Genomic DNA, 21800 nt, shown 5'->3' with positions numbered 1-21800 from the left:
GTCATTAGTCAATAATATATGTTCTGTCATCGGTATGTACAGCGGAATATGGCAACCTAATATATCAGTAATGTTTTTGCCTTATGAACCTGAGTCACTCTTGTGTAAGTTTACAAACGTTTGCCAGTCACAAAGGCATTTTACTAGTACTATCTTCATGACTGGTCGCCGCACTAAAAAAAACAAAAAAGGATAGTCCTACTTTTTTATGTGCGGACATTCTACTTGTAAAATATTGTTGTGAAAAAGCAAATAATTGTAAACTTACACACACATATAAATTTACCTTTGTGAATGAGGCTCCATAATTTTAAAACTACTGAAATAATTTAGATTCTCACCCACAAATGACCCTTTGGACCTCAATCTATATTTTCGACACATTTCATCTAAATATTTTTTTCTGTTATGGATGTTTAAACAATACTCTACGATACAACATGCCTCGCCACTCCACAACACTCCACTGTATGACATGTTAGTCCAATCTACAACACCCCACGCCACTCTACGACAAGCTACTCCACTCTATGACACTGCAGTCTACCACATGCAGCTCCACGACATGCCACTCCACTCTATGAAACACCATGCCACACCACTCGAAGACACACCACTTCACTCTACCACATGTCTCTCCATTGTAGGACATGACACTCCACTCTATGCCACTCCACTATATGTCACTCTACACTACTCCATTCTGTAGTATTACACTCTATGCTGCTTTGGGTGATAGAACACCTCCAAGCGAGACTCCTCATCATGGGCGGTCACCGCAGGTCATGAATGTTCGCGTTGTGAAAGTTGCTGCTTGAGTACAAATTCTACTTGAGCAGCAGAAAGAAGCAGCGCCCTGTGGAGCACCGCATGGTGCTGTTCACGCTGATTTTACAGTGCAGAACAAGCTCCATGCGCTAAAAATCAGCATGAGCAGCACAATAGGTGGAAATACCACCTGCTCGCAGAATTCCCCCTAATCTCACAAAGTTTTTATGTAACTTCACGGAATTCCGCTAAGTGAACTCTGCAAGTTCTGCCCAGGCCAATAATTGATTCAGTTTAAATTACTAAATTACGCCAAACTCACTGCCCACGTTTTGTTAATTTACTATTCAACCCCAGCATTGACACATTTGGGATAAGTTCTTGATGGTTAGTGAATGTGCATTTCAAATCATTCTGAAGGAAATATTTTGAAGGTTGACTTTGAGTTGATTGATTGCAGTTTGATTCTTCAGTTTGTCGCAAAAGTAACAGTTTGATTGAATTCATAATAACACTACTGCTAATAAGGTCAAGCTGCCACAGTTTTGCCTACAAAACCACATAGCTGAATCAGTCTTTAAATTGACAACAGTAAACCTACTCGTACTTAAACGTTTGGCACTTACCTACTATAGTCACCATCCACACAAGAAGGTAAGTAAATGCCGAAATCCACACTGCCGACATGATAAAGGTCATAATAAACCATTTCCTCCAGAACTTCCTTCTGCAATCAGGTGTGGTCAGGAAGAGAAGAGCAATGATGGGAAGGGAGAGTACCCAGATAATTCTAGCAATGTCTCCTTCAGGCACTGTGAAAACACTCGGAGGATCTGGACACAAATAGAAAAAGGGACATACTTTTTTTCAGATTGTACCAGTTGAAAAAGTTACATCATATATGCCCTCTCTTATTAAAATACATTTTCCTATTCATTTCCAACAACTATCTAACCTAGACAATTCAGCAATGGAGCCCTTAACTGGGGCATACATCAATGAGAAGCATTAGCAAATCAATAATAAAGGAAATTAACAGATGGATAAAAGTGATGATGTAGGTATTTTAGTAGATGGATAAAACTGATGTTGTATCAAATGGATTATTATTGTGCAGACTAGCACTGACCTCGGTGGTGACTCGGGTTGATGGATCTAGAGTGATTTAAACAAACTGAATTTGACTGGGAATACAGGTAAATGTTGATTGTGTCTTTAAAGGATTTTGGGGCTGATCCACCATGATATCTAACAATGTGGGAGAGTGGGCATCGCATAGCACCGATCAGCCAACTGGATAATGTCAAGCCAGCACCTCGCCTTTTCACAATAAAACCAGCATTGCAAGTGCAAATAATGTTCAAATAAAATACGTATGCTGGGAAAAACTGAACAAACTCACTGCCTGCATCTCCATGAGAGGGGAACTAGCATAAGCAATGCAAATGTATTCAATACCACTTCAACACTGTTGGATCTGGTATGTATAAGGCGTGTAGCATCCGAGCACCTTCATTCCAGAATGAACACACAGTCCAGGATCTGGGCCTGATGCTGTGCACAGATTAACAATTAGAGTTTTGTTTTTGTTTTATGACAGTGCATACAACCATAGGGATGCTGGAACAAATTTCAGAGTGGGGGCGAAGCTATCAGTGTTACAGCACTAAAGTCATAGGGATTATGCAAAAACGTAGTGTCACACTTCGAGCAAGTGTAACAAATGAGCCACGCCCATGCAGCAAGAGTGGTTAGTTTGTGGTATATAGTCAATAATGCATTTTTGAGTGCATTACTGGACATATATTAATAAAACATTGTGTGATAGCTCATTGTCGTTTACAGACTGCACATTTTCCATTGAAATGCTACTAAATTTGCTCAGATGTGCAGTTTTACTGATTAAACTATACACAAACAATGTGTGTAAATTGGGTTTCACAGATATTTATAACTTTCACATCACAAAGTAAAGTGTCTTGATTTATTTTGCTCACACTGAAATCTTTGTTTATGTAATACTTCGGGTCTACCAAAAATGTGTTTTATTTGTGCTTTTATAACTGCTGATATATTTTGAATAACGTGTACAGTTCATTTACACGTATTTAATATTTGTTGTGTGTTAGGAACAAAAATAATACTATAGTCGTTCCTTTGACTCTCCGTACCCAGTAAGATTGCCACATATTTCACTTTACAAAATCATTTAACTTTGCAGTCAGACAATGAAAAGTAAACCTCAATCTCTGCGGTTAAAACAATAAGCAGTCTTTTAATTTGACAGAAGACATAGCGTAACATTGGACCTCTGTCTGTCAACGCACATCAAACGTGGCAAGATAAAAACAAAATGTAAAGGCATTTCTATTTCTCATTCACCTTCTGAGTTCCATCATGGTTTTTTTGAGAGTGCTGCAGCAGCCCCATTGCCAAAGCCTATGCACAACTACAAAAAGTCATATTGAAAGAGGTCTGTTCTTTGGTGTCAGGTAAAAAGGAATTCAGATCAGCTGATGAACATCATTTTGCTGCACTGCAGGTATATGACCCACCAAAACAGGCGTGGGAGGTAGCCTAGGTGCCTCGGATGGACCCTTGGTAAGACTTGCAGTCTTACTGTAGGATCAGCTGTGGCACTCACATACTCTTTACTGCAGATAAGGAGTCGGGCGTAGGGAACCCAGGGTGTATAACCGCAGAAGGTCAATTTGTTTGGGCGGTCTTTATACCAATATTCATGTAGTTCAACTGGTTACATCGCAAATGGACCATCTGGTGAAATCAAGTCTTGAAACATGGATAGAGAAGCTAAATGGTTAACTGAGGCTGCCAATCTCTGTGGAACCAGACAGCAGTGCTCCAATCACTGGCAGGTTTTGTTTGATTGAGAGGGCTTTGACCCTTCCTACGGGCATGCTTGTCCCACCAGGTAGCTACAGGTTTTCCTGCAGGAATTTTTCTAACATGAATTTTCGAATGGGGATTTGGACTGAATAGGTCAAGTCAAATGATTTTTAGTATGATATAACAGATGTCTCCTGCCAGCATTAGTGAAACAGATATCTGTGTTAAAGAATGTTTCTTTTTTTCTTTTCGACTACAATATCTGTAGTCATTTAACGACGTCACCAAGCACTGCAAAATTTCTAATGCTATTGACACTGCTATATAATTATTTTGGGATAGAATAAATGATCTTTTGTAGTGAAATAATCTTGTGCCTATTTTTACTTCTACTCCCAAAATGACATTTTCCTTACAGAGTGACTAACAGACGTTTACAGCATGCTATAACAGCAAATGGCAATTTATCTGTACACCTTCATGAAATTTGTAGAAAATACAAATTCTATCAAACGCAGTCATGATAATATTAGCGTTGTAAAAATATACACATTGTACTGAACTGCCCATTACGTCACTCATCAGTGCCACACTATCTAAAAGATGCAAACATTACTGATGCGAATAACCAGCAATGAGGCATGTTAAAATCATGTACTGTTCCGCACATAGTAGACACAGAAGCAAGGAAAATCCTACTGTATGGACACCTAAAACCTCACGAACATGTCAAATAAAAGAGGATGGAGAGTGTTATTCGGGAGAATGCCAACAATCTACAGACAACATGCAAGTTTGCTGTACATGTCTGAATAGTAAACCCTTACAAAATACAGAATAGGTCTGCTAGTGATACTTCACGTGCTCCACTACCTAGAAGCAAATGTAAGGCCTAATGGCCAATAAGCCATGTCTCATCGTAGAAAATAATAAGTTACAATATAGCACATTCAATTAAAAGGATACAGACACACGTATTGCTCTCTTGCTCCTTACCAGTGACAATCAGCCATGTGCAATTGTAGAATAACCTTACCAGTAAATAAACTGTAGTCCACTGATATGTTGTGGTGAATTACGAAACTGAGACATTTCCCATTAATGTTGACCGTTTAAAGCTCAATGCATATTGGGAGAGTAAACTTTCAAAAAAGAGGTAAAGGTAAGTTAAAAAGTAAAAGTCAATAAGTAGATACCCTCTGTGATTTCACTCAGCTCCTGCATACTGACAGACAGGTGAGAGTGGGAGGATTCTTCTTGAAATATCCCACTGTCAGATCTCGAGTATCGTCGAGTTAGTGTGCCACTCTCTTCTTTCCAACCTATCAGGAGCTGCTGTTCAGAATACTCCTCCATGGCGTGCGCACAGCTGGTGCAGCAGGGACTGAATTTCCTCAAGACATATTGATTTATTTTAATGTCAAAGACCAGAACAACAATATACAACCCATACACCAGGAGCAGCGAGGCAGCTTCATACCTTTGAAAGAAAAGAGCAGGGAGGTTAGATTGGATGTGAAAAAGGCTACTTTCGATCAAAGACCTGCTGCGTAAATTCCCCATTCACCATAGGAAGGCCAAGGATACATGCGGGGAAAGGCGTTCTGTTAAAGAGATTACGACATCATCATCACTAAAAGCCAAAAAACCGAAGTAAACGCAATAGTCTCACATTATTTGCACCACTATCCTTTGGAAAAACATGAATTGTGTGTAGTTCTGTAAAATGTGCACTTTATATTTTATCCCCATCAATAAAAGATTTTTGTGCAAGGAACTTTAGGAGCGAGCGACATGAAAGATGTCAGTTGGTAGCATGCACATCCACATCACCGCTGTCATGCAGAAATACAAGAAGTAGATCAACATGTCGGTGTTCAGATATGCAGAAAATGTCCATTACTGAATTGTACTGCATACATATAGGGCTATATACTGACGAGGAGGCACTGACAATCATTTGTGATGACAAGCTACCGTGGAGTTCTATGAATATAACTATGTGTTTAAGAAAGTGGTTTAGTTATTGCGGTGGATGCGATTTCACCAAAAGGACAAATAGCAAAAACTTGGCAGGGTAAAACAGTTTCAGTAATTTAAACCTGGCCTCAACCCTTAGTAGATATGGCTTAATTTAGGGAATGTAGGAAATGTGTAAAGTATGTGTAAAGTAACAAAACAGTTACAAATTCAAAACACAACACATTAAACATCTCATAACCAATTTCTAAAAATAGAGAAACACTGACTTTGCAAAATGATATAAAAATCGTAAAAGTGAAACCAAAGATATGGCATTTTAAAGATTTAAGTCCATTTCTCAGTTCTAGATGCAAGTGGCACAATGCCCAGCCCTTTAGGTCGCCATGCGGGTCAGAGACAGCAGACCCAGTCCTTTACTGTTTTTGCTCTTGTCCAGATGTATTTTGATGAACTGTAGGTGAAGGGGCACTTTTCTAGGCTTTACTAGACAGTGGGTGGGGTGACTCCTGGACACTCCCTAACCAATGAGGAAAAAATTCCTAAGGGCACACTTTCTCACATCTGTAGCACATCCGGTTTGCCAGACTGCAAAATATCCTACTGTGCACTATTCCAAATGAAATACATTTCTGCCCTGGGGGATGACTTGTGTGACAGCTAGGGATGTGTGTTAGAGAAATGAGCCTTCCCCTCCTCTTTGAACTATACCTTGTGTGGTACAAGGCCTACCTAGAAATTATATTTATTATTTAAAAGTAGGGTACACCCTGTTAAATAGGCTTAGGTTACGAAGCATTGTCAAAGATGATAGGTCTGGACATTTTATAAGTCAAAGTACTTGTTCACTGTAAGAAATTGTGTTACAGGTTAGGGGGACAGAAGTCCTACTCAGGCAACAGCTTTACTCCTTGTCATGGTGAACGACAAAAGTCACTAAATTAAACTGTGCTTAACCCTAAGGTAGCTTGGCGCAAAGCAGTCCGGCTTAACTTAGAGCCAACGTGTGTAAAATATTTATGCGTTGTTAGAAATTGGGTTGTTGGTGGACTGGGGTGCACATATTAGTTAAACAGCAACTACAATCCTAGTCACGTTGTCAGGCAAACCTGGCACAGAACAGTCAACTTAACTTAGAGGCAATGTACAAAGTATCTGTACAATTGTTCCAACAGTAAACCAGTTAAAAACACCACACAAAAATATTCCAGACCAGGTTAGAAAAATAGAACTTAATTTAATAAATAAAACAAGACCAAAATGGCAAAAATCAAATAAGTAGAACTTGAGCTATGAACTTTTAAAGAATAAACTCTGAAATAGCACTTAGAAGCAAGAAGTGCCATCCAGGGTTATCTGGTCACACCAGACTGGGACAAAGTCAAACGTTCAGGCTGACCACGATGAGGTGTGGGCCGACTACAGGGACCCAGTTATCCCCGCTGAACCAAAGTACCTTAAATCTTGGCTGCAGAGCATTGTCATTTCCAACATAGAGGTGATGTGTCCATTTTCTCAGTGCGACAGTGATGATGCGTCAGTTTCAAGATGCAGAGGAGTTAGTGTGTAAGCTCCTGGCAAAGGGGCTTGGCTGTGAAGACTAGTCTTGAGGATGGGTTGTGCAGTCAAGGCGATGCGTTGGTTCCGATAAGTGCACAGGCTGCGATGTGGAGTTTTGGCGTAGCCGTTGAGGCTGCCATCGATGGGGCTGCAAGGACCTTGTGCCAGGAAAAGCATTGCAGTGGTGCTTCTGAAGGTGATGCGCTGGGTCTGTTCCATGAAACAGTGTCAATGCATTGATTCTGCTCCTGCTGCAGAGGATGCATTGGTTCCGCTGGAGCAAACAACTTAGGCCCACTTTCAAGAGTCCAAGACTGTGGTGGCAGCACTTGGCAAGGTAGACTCTTAGATGGAAGAGTCCAGTAGCAGGAACAGGGTGGTTGGAAGTCTTTTATGTCCTTGAGACTTCAGATCAGGAGGCCAGCCAGCTAGCCCTTCCAGTCACTCAGGGTTCAAGTGATGCAGGTCCAGTCCTTCTCACTCAGCCAGGAAAACAGCAGGCAGCAGCTTAGCAGGGTAGCAGAGTGGCAGTTCTTCAGCAGCACAGCAAACAGAAGAGTTTTCACCGGTTTTCACAGGTTCAGAAGTGTAATGAGTAGGTGGTGTCAGAGGTACAGAACTTATACTGAGTTGGGCCTTTGAAGTGTGGAAGACTTCAAAGTAAGGCCTTAGAGGTGCATAAAGATCCTGCCATTCCTGCCCAGGCCCATAACAGGGGGTTATGCTATCTTTTGTGTGGTGACAGGTCACAGCCTATTCAGGTGTAAGGGAGGCTGTGGCCAGATCCTACTTCCCATCCTCCCAGAGGGAATACACAGAGCCCCCCTGTAACCAACCCCAGAAAAGTTGATCAGATACTGGCAGCAGACACCAAATGGCTAACGTAAGCCCAGTTGCGGGTCCAGGCAGATCCAGTTGCAGCAGGGCAGCTTGGCAGTTGCAGGGAGGCCTCTGGACCTTGTTACGTCCTTGTAGCTCAGCGCAGGAGGTCAGCCAACAGACGCTTGGGCTCACTCAGGTTAGCCTGTAATGAAGGGAGCAGTCCCAGTCTTCCTTCTCAGACAGCAGGGCAGGCTTCAAGCATCAGGGCAGTCCTTTGGGAAACAAGACAGGCTTCAGACAGCAGGGCAGCACTCTGGTAGCAGCAAAGCACTCGTCTGGGGAACAAGGCAGGCCTCAAACAGCAGGGAGTCCTCTGGGTGAACAAAGCAGTCCTTCTTCTGATAGCCACACGTTCAAGAGTGTACTGATGAGTGGCTGAGGAGGTCCAATAGTTTTACCTGGTGTAAGCCTTTGTGTAATGTCATCAAGGTTCCAAGAAGTGTGGGATGACAAAAAGCTAGTGTCGTTTGTGTGTGCTGAAGTCAAGCCCCTTGAAGTGTAAGGAGGGTAAGGAACAGCTCCTCCATCCCCAGCCATCCTGGCAGGATTGCCCCATTCTGCCCACCTCTGGTCTCTTTTTGTCTCACTGTCTAGCAGGAAGGAATACATAAACCCCAACAACAGAGCCATTAACAGTCATGCGATGCACGGTAATGTCAGAAGGCACAAATGGTTATGACAAGAAAATGCCAACTTTCTAACAGTGTCATTTTGGCATTTTCAAAATTGTGACTTAAAATTGGACTTTACAATTATAAGTAATGTTAAATTATCATTCATTTTAATCTCAACGACCTATCTCTATCAGCTCCTAAATCAAATATATCACTTGTTAAATGCGATAAGTTAACTCAGTGTTAGCCAATGGTAGAGATGGGCCATACAGCAGTGTGAACATTTTTTAGGAGTTAGTTGCTAATGCTAAGACAGATAAAACTTAAACCCACATTAAATACAAAGCATCCTGTCCTATGAGCCTTTAGAGCCTACCTTGTGGGTGACTTATAAGTATTAAAAAGGAAAAAAGGACGTTTTAGGCAATTTAGTTTTCACCAGGTCGACATGGCAATTTAAAAACTGCATGTTTTAAAAGGCTACTTTAGCGGGTGACACTGAGTGTGGCAGGTCCTCTAGTACCAGTACAGGCCTTGTGTACATGTAGTACCGTTTACTAGGGATTTACAAGTAAATTCAGGAACGTAGCTGTTAAGGTGTTACACCCCATTAATAAATATATTTTTTGGTAAAAGTGCTTTCAGTCAGATATGACGCAGTGTCTGCTGGATTTCACCAGGATTTTTTTTTTATTGTTTTTTTTTTTTTTTTACACACACACAGACAAAAACAGAAACTCTCTTCCCATCTCTGTTTTAAGAGTCTTTAAAACGGTTTGTTATTTTTCAAAGCATAGCATTTTCTCTTTCTTAGTTCCCTTTTCAATCTGCATTCCTCTCCCATTTCACTGCCTCTGAAGCCCCCCTCATGTGCCCTACTTGTCATATAATGCATTTTAACATTAATGCCAAAGTGACTGCTGGAAAATCTGAAGCTCACACCCCCAGTTTTACAGACCAAGCTACGCCCCTGAGTAAATTAAATGTGCCAATTAGGTGCAAGCCAATTGTACCATGTTGTAGGGAGAGATCAAACACATTCAGTATTGAATAGCAGAGGTTAAGTGTGCAGAGCCCTAAGGCCAACAAAAACAAATTCAGTAGACCAGGAGAAATGAAGGCAAAAAGTCTGGGGGAATACTACATCAAGGATGTCAGGTCTAACATTCACTTATTGGCGAGATTGTGTGTGTGTTGTGTGGCTAGTGAGTGAATGTAAGAATGAGGCACAATCTGGAGGGATGAATGAGTGCGCGGATGGTTGAATGTATTAATGAGTGGCAGTGCAGGCTAGGTGAGCTCATGCATGACAAAATAATGATTGCAGAGATGGATGAAAGGGTGAATTAAAGGATTAATGGTTACTGCTGTCAGACAGGCTGAGCCTTCAGGATACAGAAGTGATAATGTTATAAAAAAAGACAAGAAACTTCAGTGTAATGTCAATTCAAGTATTACACTAAATTCATGCATATTAAATCATAAGATTCCCCTAATTTAAACCTTCACAAATAGAAAAACAGAAAATGTCCTATTAAGTCAGTCAGAGGGAAGTCTTCACAAAAACATACAAAGTCAGTCACACACCGACAATTCACTAATTCAACAAAACGTGCCCGTACTTCTTTGGGAAGGGTAGGCTGCAACTCTGTGTGTGAAAAAAATGCCAGATTTTTCTCATCAACCCTACCACTTTCCTTTCTATCAAAGTAATAATCGAAATAAATTTCTCTTTCTGCATGTAATAATAATATTGATCTCTTCGTTTCATGTGGTATCTTTGCTTAACTGAGAAGCAACATAAATTAGTCAAATATGCACATATACACAATGCTGGAGTTGCTTTTTGAATGAGAGCATAGTTTGCAGTGCTATTTTCTGAGCTATCACTGGCCTGTATGTGAAAGAATTTTGGAGTGCCACTAACCAGGCTGGGCTTGTTCTGATTTTGAAAGACATTACTATGGCTGGTGTCCATGTTTTACCCGTTCTGTGTGAGGCACTTATGACCATTGTAAACTTGCCGAAGGTCATACGATCTTTACTTTATCAACAAAAACAGGAGGGAAATGAAACATACACTGCACTTCAAAATTACAATAATTAAAAATCAAAGCCAGTGAGCCACTGTGATCTAGAGTTGATGAGATCAACTATCTACCTGAGCAGGGGTGGCTCCTGTCTGGGCAAAGCTCTGGGGTGGGGGGACCAAACAAACAACATTACAAATAAGAAACATGACATGAGAGCAGCATTAGAACTGGCCTGGGCACCCTGGCTTAGCTCTCCCAGGCAGACTAATTGGACTGCTGGACCCATTAGAACGGGCCAAAATTTGAATAGGGATTGTGTGCAGAAATTGATTGGCCTGTACATACCAAAATTGGGACAGCTTAAAGATAATAGACGAAAACGGATGTCTTTTTTTGTCTCCCCATTGTATTTGGTGTCTTTTAAATGTTTGATTTTTATCTAATATTTTTCATGTTTTTTATCTGTTATGGGTAGTATGATTTTGTAATTTTATGGGATTATTTAATTAAATTAATAATTTTACTGATTCCTTTATTTGAGATTAATCATTGGAGTGAAGGACTGGGTGATATAGTGTGTAATGTATTTGGGATCAGTCATTGGAGTGAAAGGGTGTGTTGATTAGTTTGTCATTTTCCCCGGGGACTTTTTCCCTTTAGACTGGGAGCCTGGGCCTGCCATCTCCACCCCGGTAGCACAAAGCTGGGTTGGAGAAAGCTCAGTGAGCATGTGTGTTTGGCTGTCATGAGATGGCTGGCCAAAAACACATGCGCACTGAGGCGAGTGAACACCACTCCCCCTCCATGCTCATCATCCCCCTGGCCCCACCCCTTGAAAAATAAAAATGATAATAAACATTTTTTATTATTGTTTTTATTTTTCAATTCGCAGCTGCTGGCGTGGGTGATGCTCCTCCTCTATAGCGGAGGAACTGCTGCTGCACCTAAGTACCTCCTACATTATGGAATGGACGGTCTAGTTGGAAGTGCTTACCTGTTAACTTGTTGATTCTTTAATGAGGGTGATGTCAGGTGTTTATGAGGGTGATCTCATTATCAATTGAAAAAGAACAGGTTGAGGGTGATAGGAGTATGGTGGATCCATCTAACAAACATGTAAAAAGGTAGGGTAGCGAAGGCCTTGATAAGCCTGTGGTTAAGGCCCTTAAGGATCCGGGCCGGAGCAGAGAGGCAGTATGTGTCTCCACCATACCTGACGATACTTGGATACTACCCCACATCTTTGCTCTACACTACAAGATCTCTACCTACCGCCTAGGGCCTACCTGCCTTACCGTAGGGATCTTTCGTGCTCTGCTCCATTGGCCGGACGGCCCAGCCTTGATGAAGTCACCTGAGTGACAAAACATGTGTTGGCCGTATTTCGATGAATGATCAACCCTGTGGCCAACTGTGCCTACTAATAAAGACACTTTCCACAAACAGTTTCGGGATCACCACGTTTGTATCTTCAACTACAACCACACCTCCAGGGATATATATCCTTGCTACATTATTGGACTATCTATCTCTGTGTGCTGTGGTCATATTGTCTGCAATATTTCTGTGTACTTTGGTACCCAATTTCTGTGCCTACTGGGTAGTAAGGCACTTGACCACTTGGCACTAGATTCCGTTTGCATTTACTTCTGTTAACTATTACTGTTTTACTCCCTAGATGTGCGGCATCTCTTCACCCTTCCTACCCTTGCCTATGCTCTAGGTACTGTACAATCACCCATGTGTGTGCACTTCTTAATATCTGGGGTGGTGGGGCTTCTTCAGACGCCATGTGGCAACATAACAATCTGGCGATGTCTGATGTGTGTCCTGCATCCTCAAGAACCTACTCATCCACCTGACCCTTCGCCCCACCAACACCCAGGTCTATGTTTTTGGGTCATCTACTACACTTCCCCTGGCAGGAGTGTTTACGACACACAATCCCCATGGTCAACAAACGATGAATGCCAAAGTGTATGTCATGAGGTCAGGTTGTGACATGCTGCTGAGTTGTAGGACAGCGGAAAAACTACATCTGGTGTTGTTTGCCTTCAGCGTGCATCTAGGAACGGTTGAGGACCTAGTGTCTGAATTGTCTCAGATTTTTTAAGGTATTGGGTGCCTTAAGGGGAGAATGGTCAACCTCCACACCAATGAGTCAATTCAACCAGTGGTCCTGAAACACCAGTGGGTTGCATTTCACCTGCTCCCCAAAGTAGAAGAGGAGCTAAGAAAACTGGAACTAGCTGATATTATTGAACGGGTCAAAGGGCCAACACCATGAGTCTCCCCTATAGTCGTCACGAGAAAGCCAAAGCAGCCAGCGAAGTGAGAATCTGTGTTGACATGAGAATACCTAATGGGGCCTTCTGAAGGGAACGCCACCTGACACCTACCGTTGATGACATCGTAGACGAGGTGAATGTCTCCCACTGGTTCTCAAAAAATGGATCTCCGGGCAGGGTATCATCAACTGCTGTTGGCCCCTGAGACTTGAGCCATCACCACGTTCTCCACGCATGTGGGACTCCACCGAATATGTATCCCTCAGCTTTGGCATCTCGAGTGTTGCTGAGGTCTTCCAGGATACCACCAGGGGAGTGCTGACTGGCCTAGAAGGGGTCATCAATGTCAGTGAGGACATTCTGGTACATGCATGCACCGTAGAGGAGTATCTGAAGAGGCTACAAGCCACCTTCACAAGGCTATGAGACAATGGGTTGACCCTCCATCAGGACAAGTGGGCCTTCCTGCAGCCCATAAAGACTTTCAGGACATTCAGTCCACACCTGCCCCCACATCAGTCACTGGATTCTGGAGTTTCTTGGGCATGGTTCATTCAGAACTTTACCTCCCTTAGGGCCCTTCTTTGAGACCTCACCAAATCCAATGCCAGCTGGGACTGGGGTCCAGCACAGGAAGCAGTTTTTCAAGCCACTAAGAGTGAAAAGTGCACTACCGGCCTACACCACACTGGGCTACTTTGACCCATCCAAAGACTCAAAGCTTTCCATGGATGCAAGCCCCACAGGGCTGGGGGCTGTACTGTCTTACAAGGGATAGGAATGGAGAACGGGCTACAGTGGCCTACGCCAATCAAGCACTAACCAACACTGAACAGCAGTACTTGCATATTGAGAAGGAGGCCATTGCGGTGCACTGGCGTTGCTGCCACTTTCATCTGCATCTGTACGGTCATCCATTCATTGGCCATACGGATCACAAGCTCTTTTACTGCTGTTCAATGGATCATCTTCCAAGCCGCCCCCTCCCGCATTGAGAAGTGAATCCTCCAGCTTCAAGAGTACCAGTTCTCCGTAGTCTACAGGCCAGGGGCACAGAATCCTGCAAACTATCTTTCTCGACATACCCAGCCTGCGACCCTCAGTGAAGAGAAAGATGCGGAGGACTTGGAATAGTATGTCCAGATGGTAATGGAGGAAATTCACACAGCCACCCAGAGTGATAAGGACTTTCAAGTGGTTCTCTCTGCTGTCAATACTGGGAAATGGCACACTGTGATACAACATCTCGCCTGAAGAACTGAAGAGGTGCATTTTATGTTGACGTCGCTTTACCCAGTTCAGCAGGGACTGGTGCTGTCAACCGACAGATGTTTGCTATGACGGCCATGCTTCGTGATCCCATGAGCCCTGCAACAGCGAGTGGTGGATCTTGAGCACTCGGTGCACCAAGGGGTGGCAAAGACAAGGCCCGATTCAGGAGTAAAGTGTGGTTTCCAGGGTTAGACAAACAGGTGGAGTGCACTGTGAGACACACGTCTGTCAGATGGTAAACCCAGCAGATCTCCCAGCACCCATCATCACTGAGTCAATTCCCTCAACTCCCTGGCACCGGGCAAGCATGGATATTAGAAGCCTGCCTGACAGGTGACATATACTCGTCGTCATTGACTATTTCTCAAAATATCCTGAGGTAGAAGTTCTAGACTGTATCACCTGCGCCCAGACTATACCCAGTCTTGAGAAGGTCATGGCCACTCATGGCCTTATCAGAAAATTACAAAAATACAATGTCCTGCCTTTCTCAAGCCAAGACTTCAGTAGTTTCCTGGTATCCCATGACATTTGTCACATTAAGATCACTCCTCGATGGCCACAGGCAAATGGGGAGGCTGAACGATTCATGAGAAAGTTAAATAAGGTGTTGAGAATTGCAATGGCCAATGGTCAAAACATTGAGTGTGCTGCTTATAGTTTTTTTTACGGGAACACCGGCTCACTCCCCATGTCACCACCAAGGTAGCCCCCAGTGTATTGTGTATGAATCGGATGGTGGGCGACACCATTCCTCAATACAAAGGTCCTTCTATGTTGCAAAAGCAAGTGCAGACAGGCTGCAGAAACAACGCATTCACATGTCCAAGAAACGATGTGCTCAAGATCCGGACATTCAAGGTGGTCTTAACTGCAGGAGTTTTTCCTCCATCTTGGAAAAAGAAACCAGATGGAGCAGTACATAATCTTAAAAATCTGAAGCCTATTGCCTTACTCCCTCTACAGGCAAAGATCTTTGAGAAACATATTAATATAGAGCTAGCCAACCTTCTCCAAAATTCGGGAGGCCTAGACTCTTCTCAGTATGGCTTAAGGAAAGCCCATAAAACGGAATCAGCTCTTATCAGCATTTCAGATACTATTAGTAGATTGGTCGAAGAGGGGCAAGGAGCCATATTAGTCCTACTGGATTTATCTGCTGCTTTTGATACTATTTCACCTCATATTATGTCATCTTGTCTCTATCAAGCAGGAATTAGAGGTACAGCATTAAAGATCTTGGAATCCTTTTTTGGAGAAAGATCCATCATGGTGAGCTGTGGAGACTTTAGGGCACCGGCATACCAACTACCATGTGGCATCCCTCAAGGCTCTTCAATCAGTTCTACTTTATTTAATCTGTATGTTGCCCAACTGGCCAGACTCATTCATTCATTGGGCTTTATGTCCACTTCTTATGCTGATAATACACAATTGATTATTCCAGTCCCTAAGAACAGAGAGGAACTGTTAGATCGCTTTCACAACTGTATGCGGGAGGTCAACAGTTCGATGGGCTTGAATTGGCTAAAGATGAATGCGACAAAACTGAGATTTTGTTTTGTGGCTCCAGCAAGGGATTGTGGAGCTCACTCTGGTGGCCATCAGAGTGTGGCGAATTGCCTGCCCCTATTACCGCCACTAGAAACTTGGGAGTTATTTTCGATAATTGTCTTTCTTTTAAGCCTTAAGTAAATTCCATAACCAAATCTAGTTTTTGGACTTTGAAAATGCTGAAAAACATTCTTCCCTATCTGCAAAAGGAGCTTAGAATCTCAGTTATTCTGTCACTAGTAATTTCCAGATTAGACTACTGTAATGCCTTGATGCTCAATCTTGACAACTCCTTACTTAGGAAGCTTCAGCTGATTCAAAATACAGATGCCCGCTTCATATTAGATCTTCCCCGCTTGGCGTCAGCTAGCAGTAGCCTGAAACAACTGCATTGGCTACAGGTCAGAAAGCGCATTACTTTTAAAACTCTATGTCTGATTTATAAGTCTTTACATAGATGTGGATCTGAATACTTGTCCTCAAGGCTACGTTGGTATACGCCAGGCCGTCAACTCAGATCAACAGAAGCCCATCTGGTCCATGTCCCTCAAACTCGCAAGGCTAGATGGGGGATAAAGCATTCACTGTAGAGGCTGCCAAGTATTGGAATTCGCTCCCCCTGATTATTAGGAAGGAACAACATTTTATGACCTTCAGGAGGCTAGTAAAAACTTGGCTCTTACCCCAGTAGCTGTCTTTTCTCTCTCGATTTTCTGATAACTTACTATTCTACCCAGCGCTTTGATGCTACGCCGGAATGCGCTTTATGAAACTAAAATACAAATACAAGTGGGTGATCTCATTTTGGTCAAGCATCAACAGCCAGGGGGAAAATTAAGGCTCCCTTTTGAGCTACTCCCATGGTCCGTGAGCCGAGTTTGAGGAACTATGGTCACGGCCAACAGGGTGGATGAATCCGTAACGAGGAATGTATCATTTTTCAAATGATATCTAGTGATGGGCTCAACCCCAGATGGTGAGGCTAGTGATGTCATGGACGTTGTGGTGAGTCAAGGAAGAGGGGGACACTCCTGTCCTTTGAGCAGTGAAAGCCGGGACCCGTCTCTAATGATTTAATCATCGAAGGGCCTCAGACTGGGATAGACCAAATGACCCTGTCCGGAGTGTGAGGAGACCTGTCCATGCTGAGATTGGATGGGTTGTCATTGGCTGAAGATGTGGGAGACCATCGACATGGTACCGGCCAGTTTCATCTAAGAACCAGGCCAGCGGTGTCTACTAGATAAAAAGTTTGTGCTGACGTAAAGCAGTGCATGATCCTGTCTAGGTCAGGATTTTTGAGTTCTCCACTAGGTGCTTCCCACCTACGGTGTTTGCTGCTATCAATGATTGATAACTCTTATGGATGTTTTGTTGTTATGTTTTTATATTGGGGGTATAGGAGGAATGTTGTGTTTGGGCCGTACCACTTGTGGGGGCCCTGTTTTCTTTTGGTCTATCTGTTTCCCTTGTCATGTAGTTCTGGGATGGTATGCTCCTGACATAAGGAGCAGAAGGAATAAAGATAGCTGTGGGCTTCGCGCCACAGGTCAGTTAACCACAATCACCCATATGTGTGTGCTTCTTAATAGCGGGGGTGGTAGGCCCTCACCAGACAACGTGTGGCAACATAACACCACTGAGCCAAGGTGAATGCAATGATGGGTGGAAGCAAAATGTGAACCACAGTTTAACAGGCTAATAGATGAAGACGACGGGTTGAAAGTCCATGTATGTATAGATTTGTGTGTATATTTTTTATCATGACCTTTTTCCGAGAATGTGAGGCTGGAGAAAAAGCTAAAGCAAACTCTAGGCCATACCTAAAAAGCTGCAGTAATCAGGCTACTTTATTAAGCCTGAATCCATATTTTGGTATGCTAGTGAATGCCACAATGAGTGCTGTAATCCAGGTGTGACATTTAAGTGTCCCTACTGTTGGTTTATTTTCTGGTACAAGATACTATGGCCTTTAGGGAAAGTTAAGTATACCAGTTAGGAGTTAGCCAATTGTACCATGTTTTAAGGATCTGAGCACATATACTGAGGCCTGGATAGCTGTGTCCCAGTGTGCAGAGTTAAAAAACATTAATATCAGCCAGCACAAAATAGGAATGACCACACAAAATATATTTTCTCACACTGTGTCTATTTAGTGGTGGACATGGGTAGCACTGTGAAGAGACCAAAAGAGCTCTGCCCTTACAGTGTTTGGTTGCAGCATCTCTGCATACATTTGAAGCAAAAAGTTGGGGAGATAGATAGGACGCTTAAGCATTAGAAGCTGACATATAAATGGATAGAAAATTTGCAAATTCAGCAAAGTAATATATTATTACAATTCTTAACTGTAATATCACATTAACTCATGTTTTTTAACAATTTGTTTATGTAAAGTAAGATTCCATAGCTGTGTTTGGCATGGAGTTAAGAGTGCTTCCCCTGGTGGTGTACTGCCAAAGGCTCTGCTCCACACACCTTGCAAATGGCCAACCCCCTCCCGCCCATGGCAGACTATGGCCCTTATTATGACCCTGAAGGTCCACGGACCGCCAGGGCCATTGTGGTGGTTTGGCCACTGCCAAACCACTGCATCCCCACCTGTCCTGCAGATTTACTGAAGCCCGTCAGGCTGGAGGTTTTCACCTGCAGTCTGGTGGGAGTCGGATGACCGCCAAGGTAATTTCGACTTGGGACACCACCAGCATTTTCTTGGCGGTCTCACTACCACAAAATGCTGGCAGCAAGTTATCCTGAAGACAGGAACTTGCATTCCTGTCACCGGGATACCCCCCAAACACATCCACACACATGCACGAACCCACATACAATCACACACGGACACAGCCCTACACACACGCACTCACAACATTCACCCCCATAGACATGCATGCATACCCATACGAATCACACACGCATGCATACACCCTCCATCCCCCACCCCCTTCCTTGAAGTACATACATAAATGCACCTGCATGCACTCACTCACACCCCCCTCTCCCCTTACACATTCACCCCATTCACCCATGCACACAACCCTACCCCCTGTCAATATGCATACGTACACACACACACCATCATTGTCACATTCACACACAGGCACACATGCATGCACGCAAAGACACTCCCCTTTTATCCCCCCCATTCATGACACGCATACACCCACTCACACACACCCCACTCCCCTCCCCTTGCAGCCGGCACTTACCTTGTCTGACGAGTTGCTCCCCTGTTAGGGTACGGGACCGGAAGACCGATTACTGGTTGCAATTCTGTAGGTGGTCTTTTTCTGCCTAAGCGCCACAGACTGCCGTGATGAACGCCACCGGATATCCGACTGCTGGCAGTGTGGATATCCGGTGGCATTCATAATATGGCGGTCAGAAGACTGCCAGAACTGGGGTCTGCCGACGGCCGCGGCTGCGGTGGTCTTGACAAAACATAATGAGGGCCTGTGTCATGTAACAATATACAGCGTGTCATTTTAAATAAGACTGACCTACTGGCTTTGTCAAAGGGTCAGAACACCAACATATATAAAGCTGACTTATTGACTTTGTTAATAAATCAAGACAATAATTTATCATTAACTATAAACCAATGTATGTCCATGTGTAAACATTATAATGATTAATTAATAATAATCACTGGCACATAAGTATTTGAAATTGAGCACTTTATTTTTGGAAAACTGTTGCAACTGGCATCCTTGGCGTGGTTTCCCCAAATCTTTTGCCTTCAGACATCCTGTTTTGCTGACTTTGCTGCACACTTTACCACTGCTAACCGGTTCCAGAATGCTTGTGCACTTCCCCTTAAAGATGGTCATATTGGCATATACCAATCTCCATATTTATATTTTATTTACTTATAAGTGCCTAGCAGAGTGCACTACATGTGCCCAGGGCCTGTAAATTAAATGCTACATGTGTGCCCTCCTCCACAGAACATGTTTGTGCAGTTGTAAACTACCATGCTAATCTGGCAAAGTCAACCTTCTTCCAGACCCAAACCTTCGTTTTTAATACATATGTCACCCCTAAGATTGGCCCTATATGGCTGCAAGGGCAAGGCACAGTCTATTTAAAAAGTTGGACATGTACTTTTAAGTTTTACATGTCCTGGAGGGGAAAACACTTAAATTTGTTTTTCACCTTTTTAAGGCCTATCTCTCCCATAGGTTAACATTGGGATTACCTTATTACATTTTATAAGTGTATTTTACAATCTGGAAGAGATTGACTTTTCATGTTTGGTGTCTCTGGAATCGCAATTTAAAATCCTAACTTATGGTGAAGTTGGATTTTAAATTGTAATTCTGAAAATGCCACTTTTAGGAAGCTGGCGTTTTCTTGCCTTAGCCATCTGGTGCCTTATGCCGGACTCTGATCACATGTCTGGGGTGGGGAATATCTAGGCTTTGAGTATTCCCCCTAGACAGCCACACACCAATGGAGCTTAAGTGTGTCCTGATGGGCTCTCTGTGTCCTGATGGGCCATTTTAGGCAGGATGTGAGGGAGGAGACAGCCTCACACCTTAATAGGATATGTCTTGTTGACACACAAAAGGCTGCATAGCCCCCTGTAGGGAGTCTGGAGCCAGGGAAGGAAAGGCAGGACATCTGTGCATTCCAAAGGTATGTCTTTGACGGCTCCCCCTCAACAAAGGCACCACTGGGTATAAGAAATGGATCTCGGACACCTCTGCTTCAGTACACTTCTGGACCTATGGATACTCTGTCAGGAACAAAGACAGCTGTGCTGCTGAAGACCTGTCACTCTGCTGGACTGCTGTTTGTTGGACTCCTACTTTGTTGTGCTGACCTGTACCTGCTGCCCTTTTGCCTGGGATTGAGAAGGACTGGACCTGAATCGCTCCAACCCAGAACACATAGTGGATCCAAGGGCTAGTTGACTGGCCTCCTGATCGTAAGTCTCAAGGACATAACAGACTTCCAACCACCCTGCTTCTGCACCTGGACTCTGCCATCTGCGAGTCTGACCTGCTGAGTGGTGCCACCCCAGGTCTAAACCCTTGGAGGGTTTGGCTGCACCTTGCATCTTGAACCAGCATATTGCATTTGGAACTGACACTGCAGTGCTTTTCTTGTTGCAAGGTCATCGGAATGGATACATTGTCTTGACTGTCCAACGCATCATTGATGTCAATACACCGGGACCTCGCATTGCAGCCTCAGCGCATTTCAGAACCGATACATTGCTGCTGTTGGGAGTGGGTTGAATTGGATTGAAGTGGGGTGGATTGGATTGGATTCGAATGGGGTGGGTTGAACTGTAGGGATTGTTAGACTGGAGTGGGCTGGATTGTAGTTGATTGGAGTGGGGTAGATTGGAGTGTGGTAGATTGGATTGGTGTGGGCTGGATTGGAGTGGGGCAGATTGTTTTGAATTGGTGTGGGGCAGATTGTTTTTGATTGGAAAAGGGCAGATTGTTTTGGATTGATGTGTGGTAGATTTGAGTGGGGCTAGTTATTTTGGATTTGAGTAGGGCAGATTGGAGTAGAGCAGATTGGTTTGGTTTGGAGTGGGACAGATTGTTTCAGATTGGGGCAGATTGTGTTGGATTTGAGCAGAGCAGATTGGAGTTGGGCAGATTGTTTTGGACTGGACTGGGGCACATTAATTTTTGGCATATTGTTTTGGGTTGGAATAGGGACAACTGGAGTGGGGCAGGTTACTAAAGACTGGAGTGGGGCAGATTGCTTTGGATTGGAGTGGGACTGATTGCTTTGGATTCGACTGGGCAGACTGTTTTGGATTGGACTGGGGCAGATTATTTTGGACTGTAGTAGGGCTGCTTGTTTTGGATTGGAGTAGGTCAGATTGGAGTGGGGCAGATTGTTTTGGTTTGTAATGGGACAGATTGGAGAGGGGCAGATTGTTTTGGATTGAGTGGGGCAGATCAGACGGGGGAAGACTGGAATGGGGTGGAGTGGAGTGGGGGATATCAGGGTGATGTGGACTGGATTTGAGTGGGCTG

The 21800-nt window shown here is 43.5% G+C and overlaps 1 protein-coding gene across 1 annotated transcript in view; it reads right to left on the bottom strand.

Moving 5' to 3' along the window:
- The window catches only part of SLC24A5 (solute carrier family 24 member 5), a 236251-nt gene that overhangs the window by 27000 nt on the left and 187451 nt on the right, over positions 1 to 21800 (bottom strand). The window contains exons 6-7 of the mRNA XM_069222490.1: positions 4812 to 5095; positions 1395 to 1601 (exon numbers count right to left, since the gene is read on the bottom strand). Coding sequence (XP_069078591.1) covers positions 1395 to 1601; positions 4812 to 5095 — 491 coding nt within the window. The remainder of the gene's footprint in view (positions 1 to 1394; positions 1602 to 4811; positions 5096 to 21800) is intronic.

This window comes from Pleurodeles waltl, chromosome 3_1, assembly GCF_031143425.1.
Source record: "Pleurodeles waltl isolate 20211129_DDA chromosome 3_1, aPleWal1.hap1.20221129, whole genome shotgun sequence".
In the NCBI taxonomy this organism is placed as follows: domain Eukaryota; kingdom Metazoa; phylum Chordata; class Amphibia; order Caudata; family Salamandridae; genus Pleurodeles; species Pleurodeles waltl.
The sequence above is the reverse complement of the archived record's forward strand: the minus strand, read 5'-3'. Positions and strand labels throughout refer to the sequence as shown.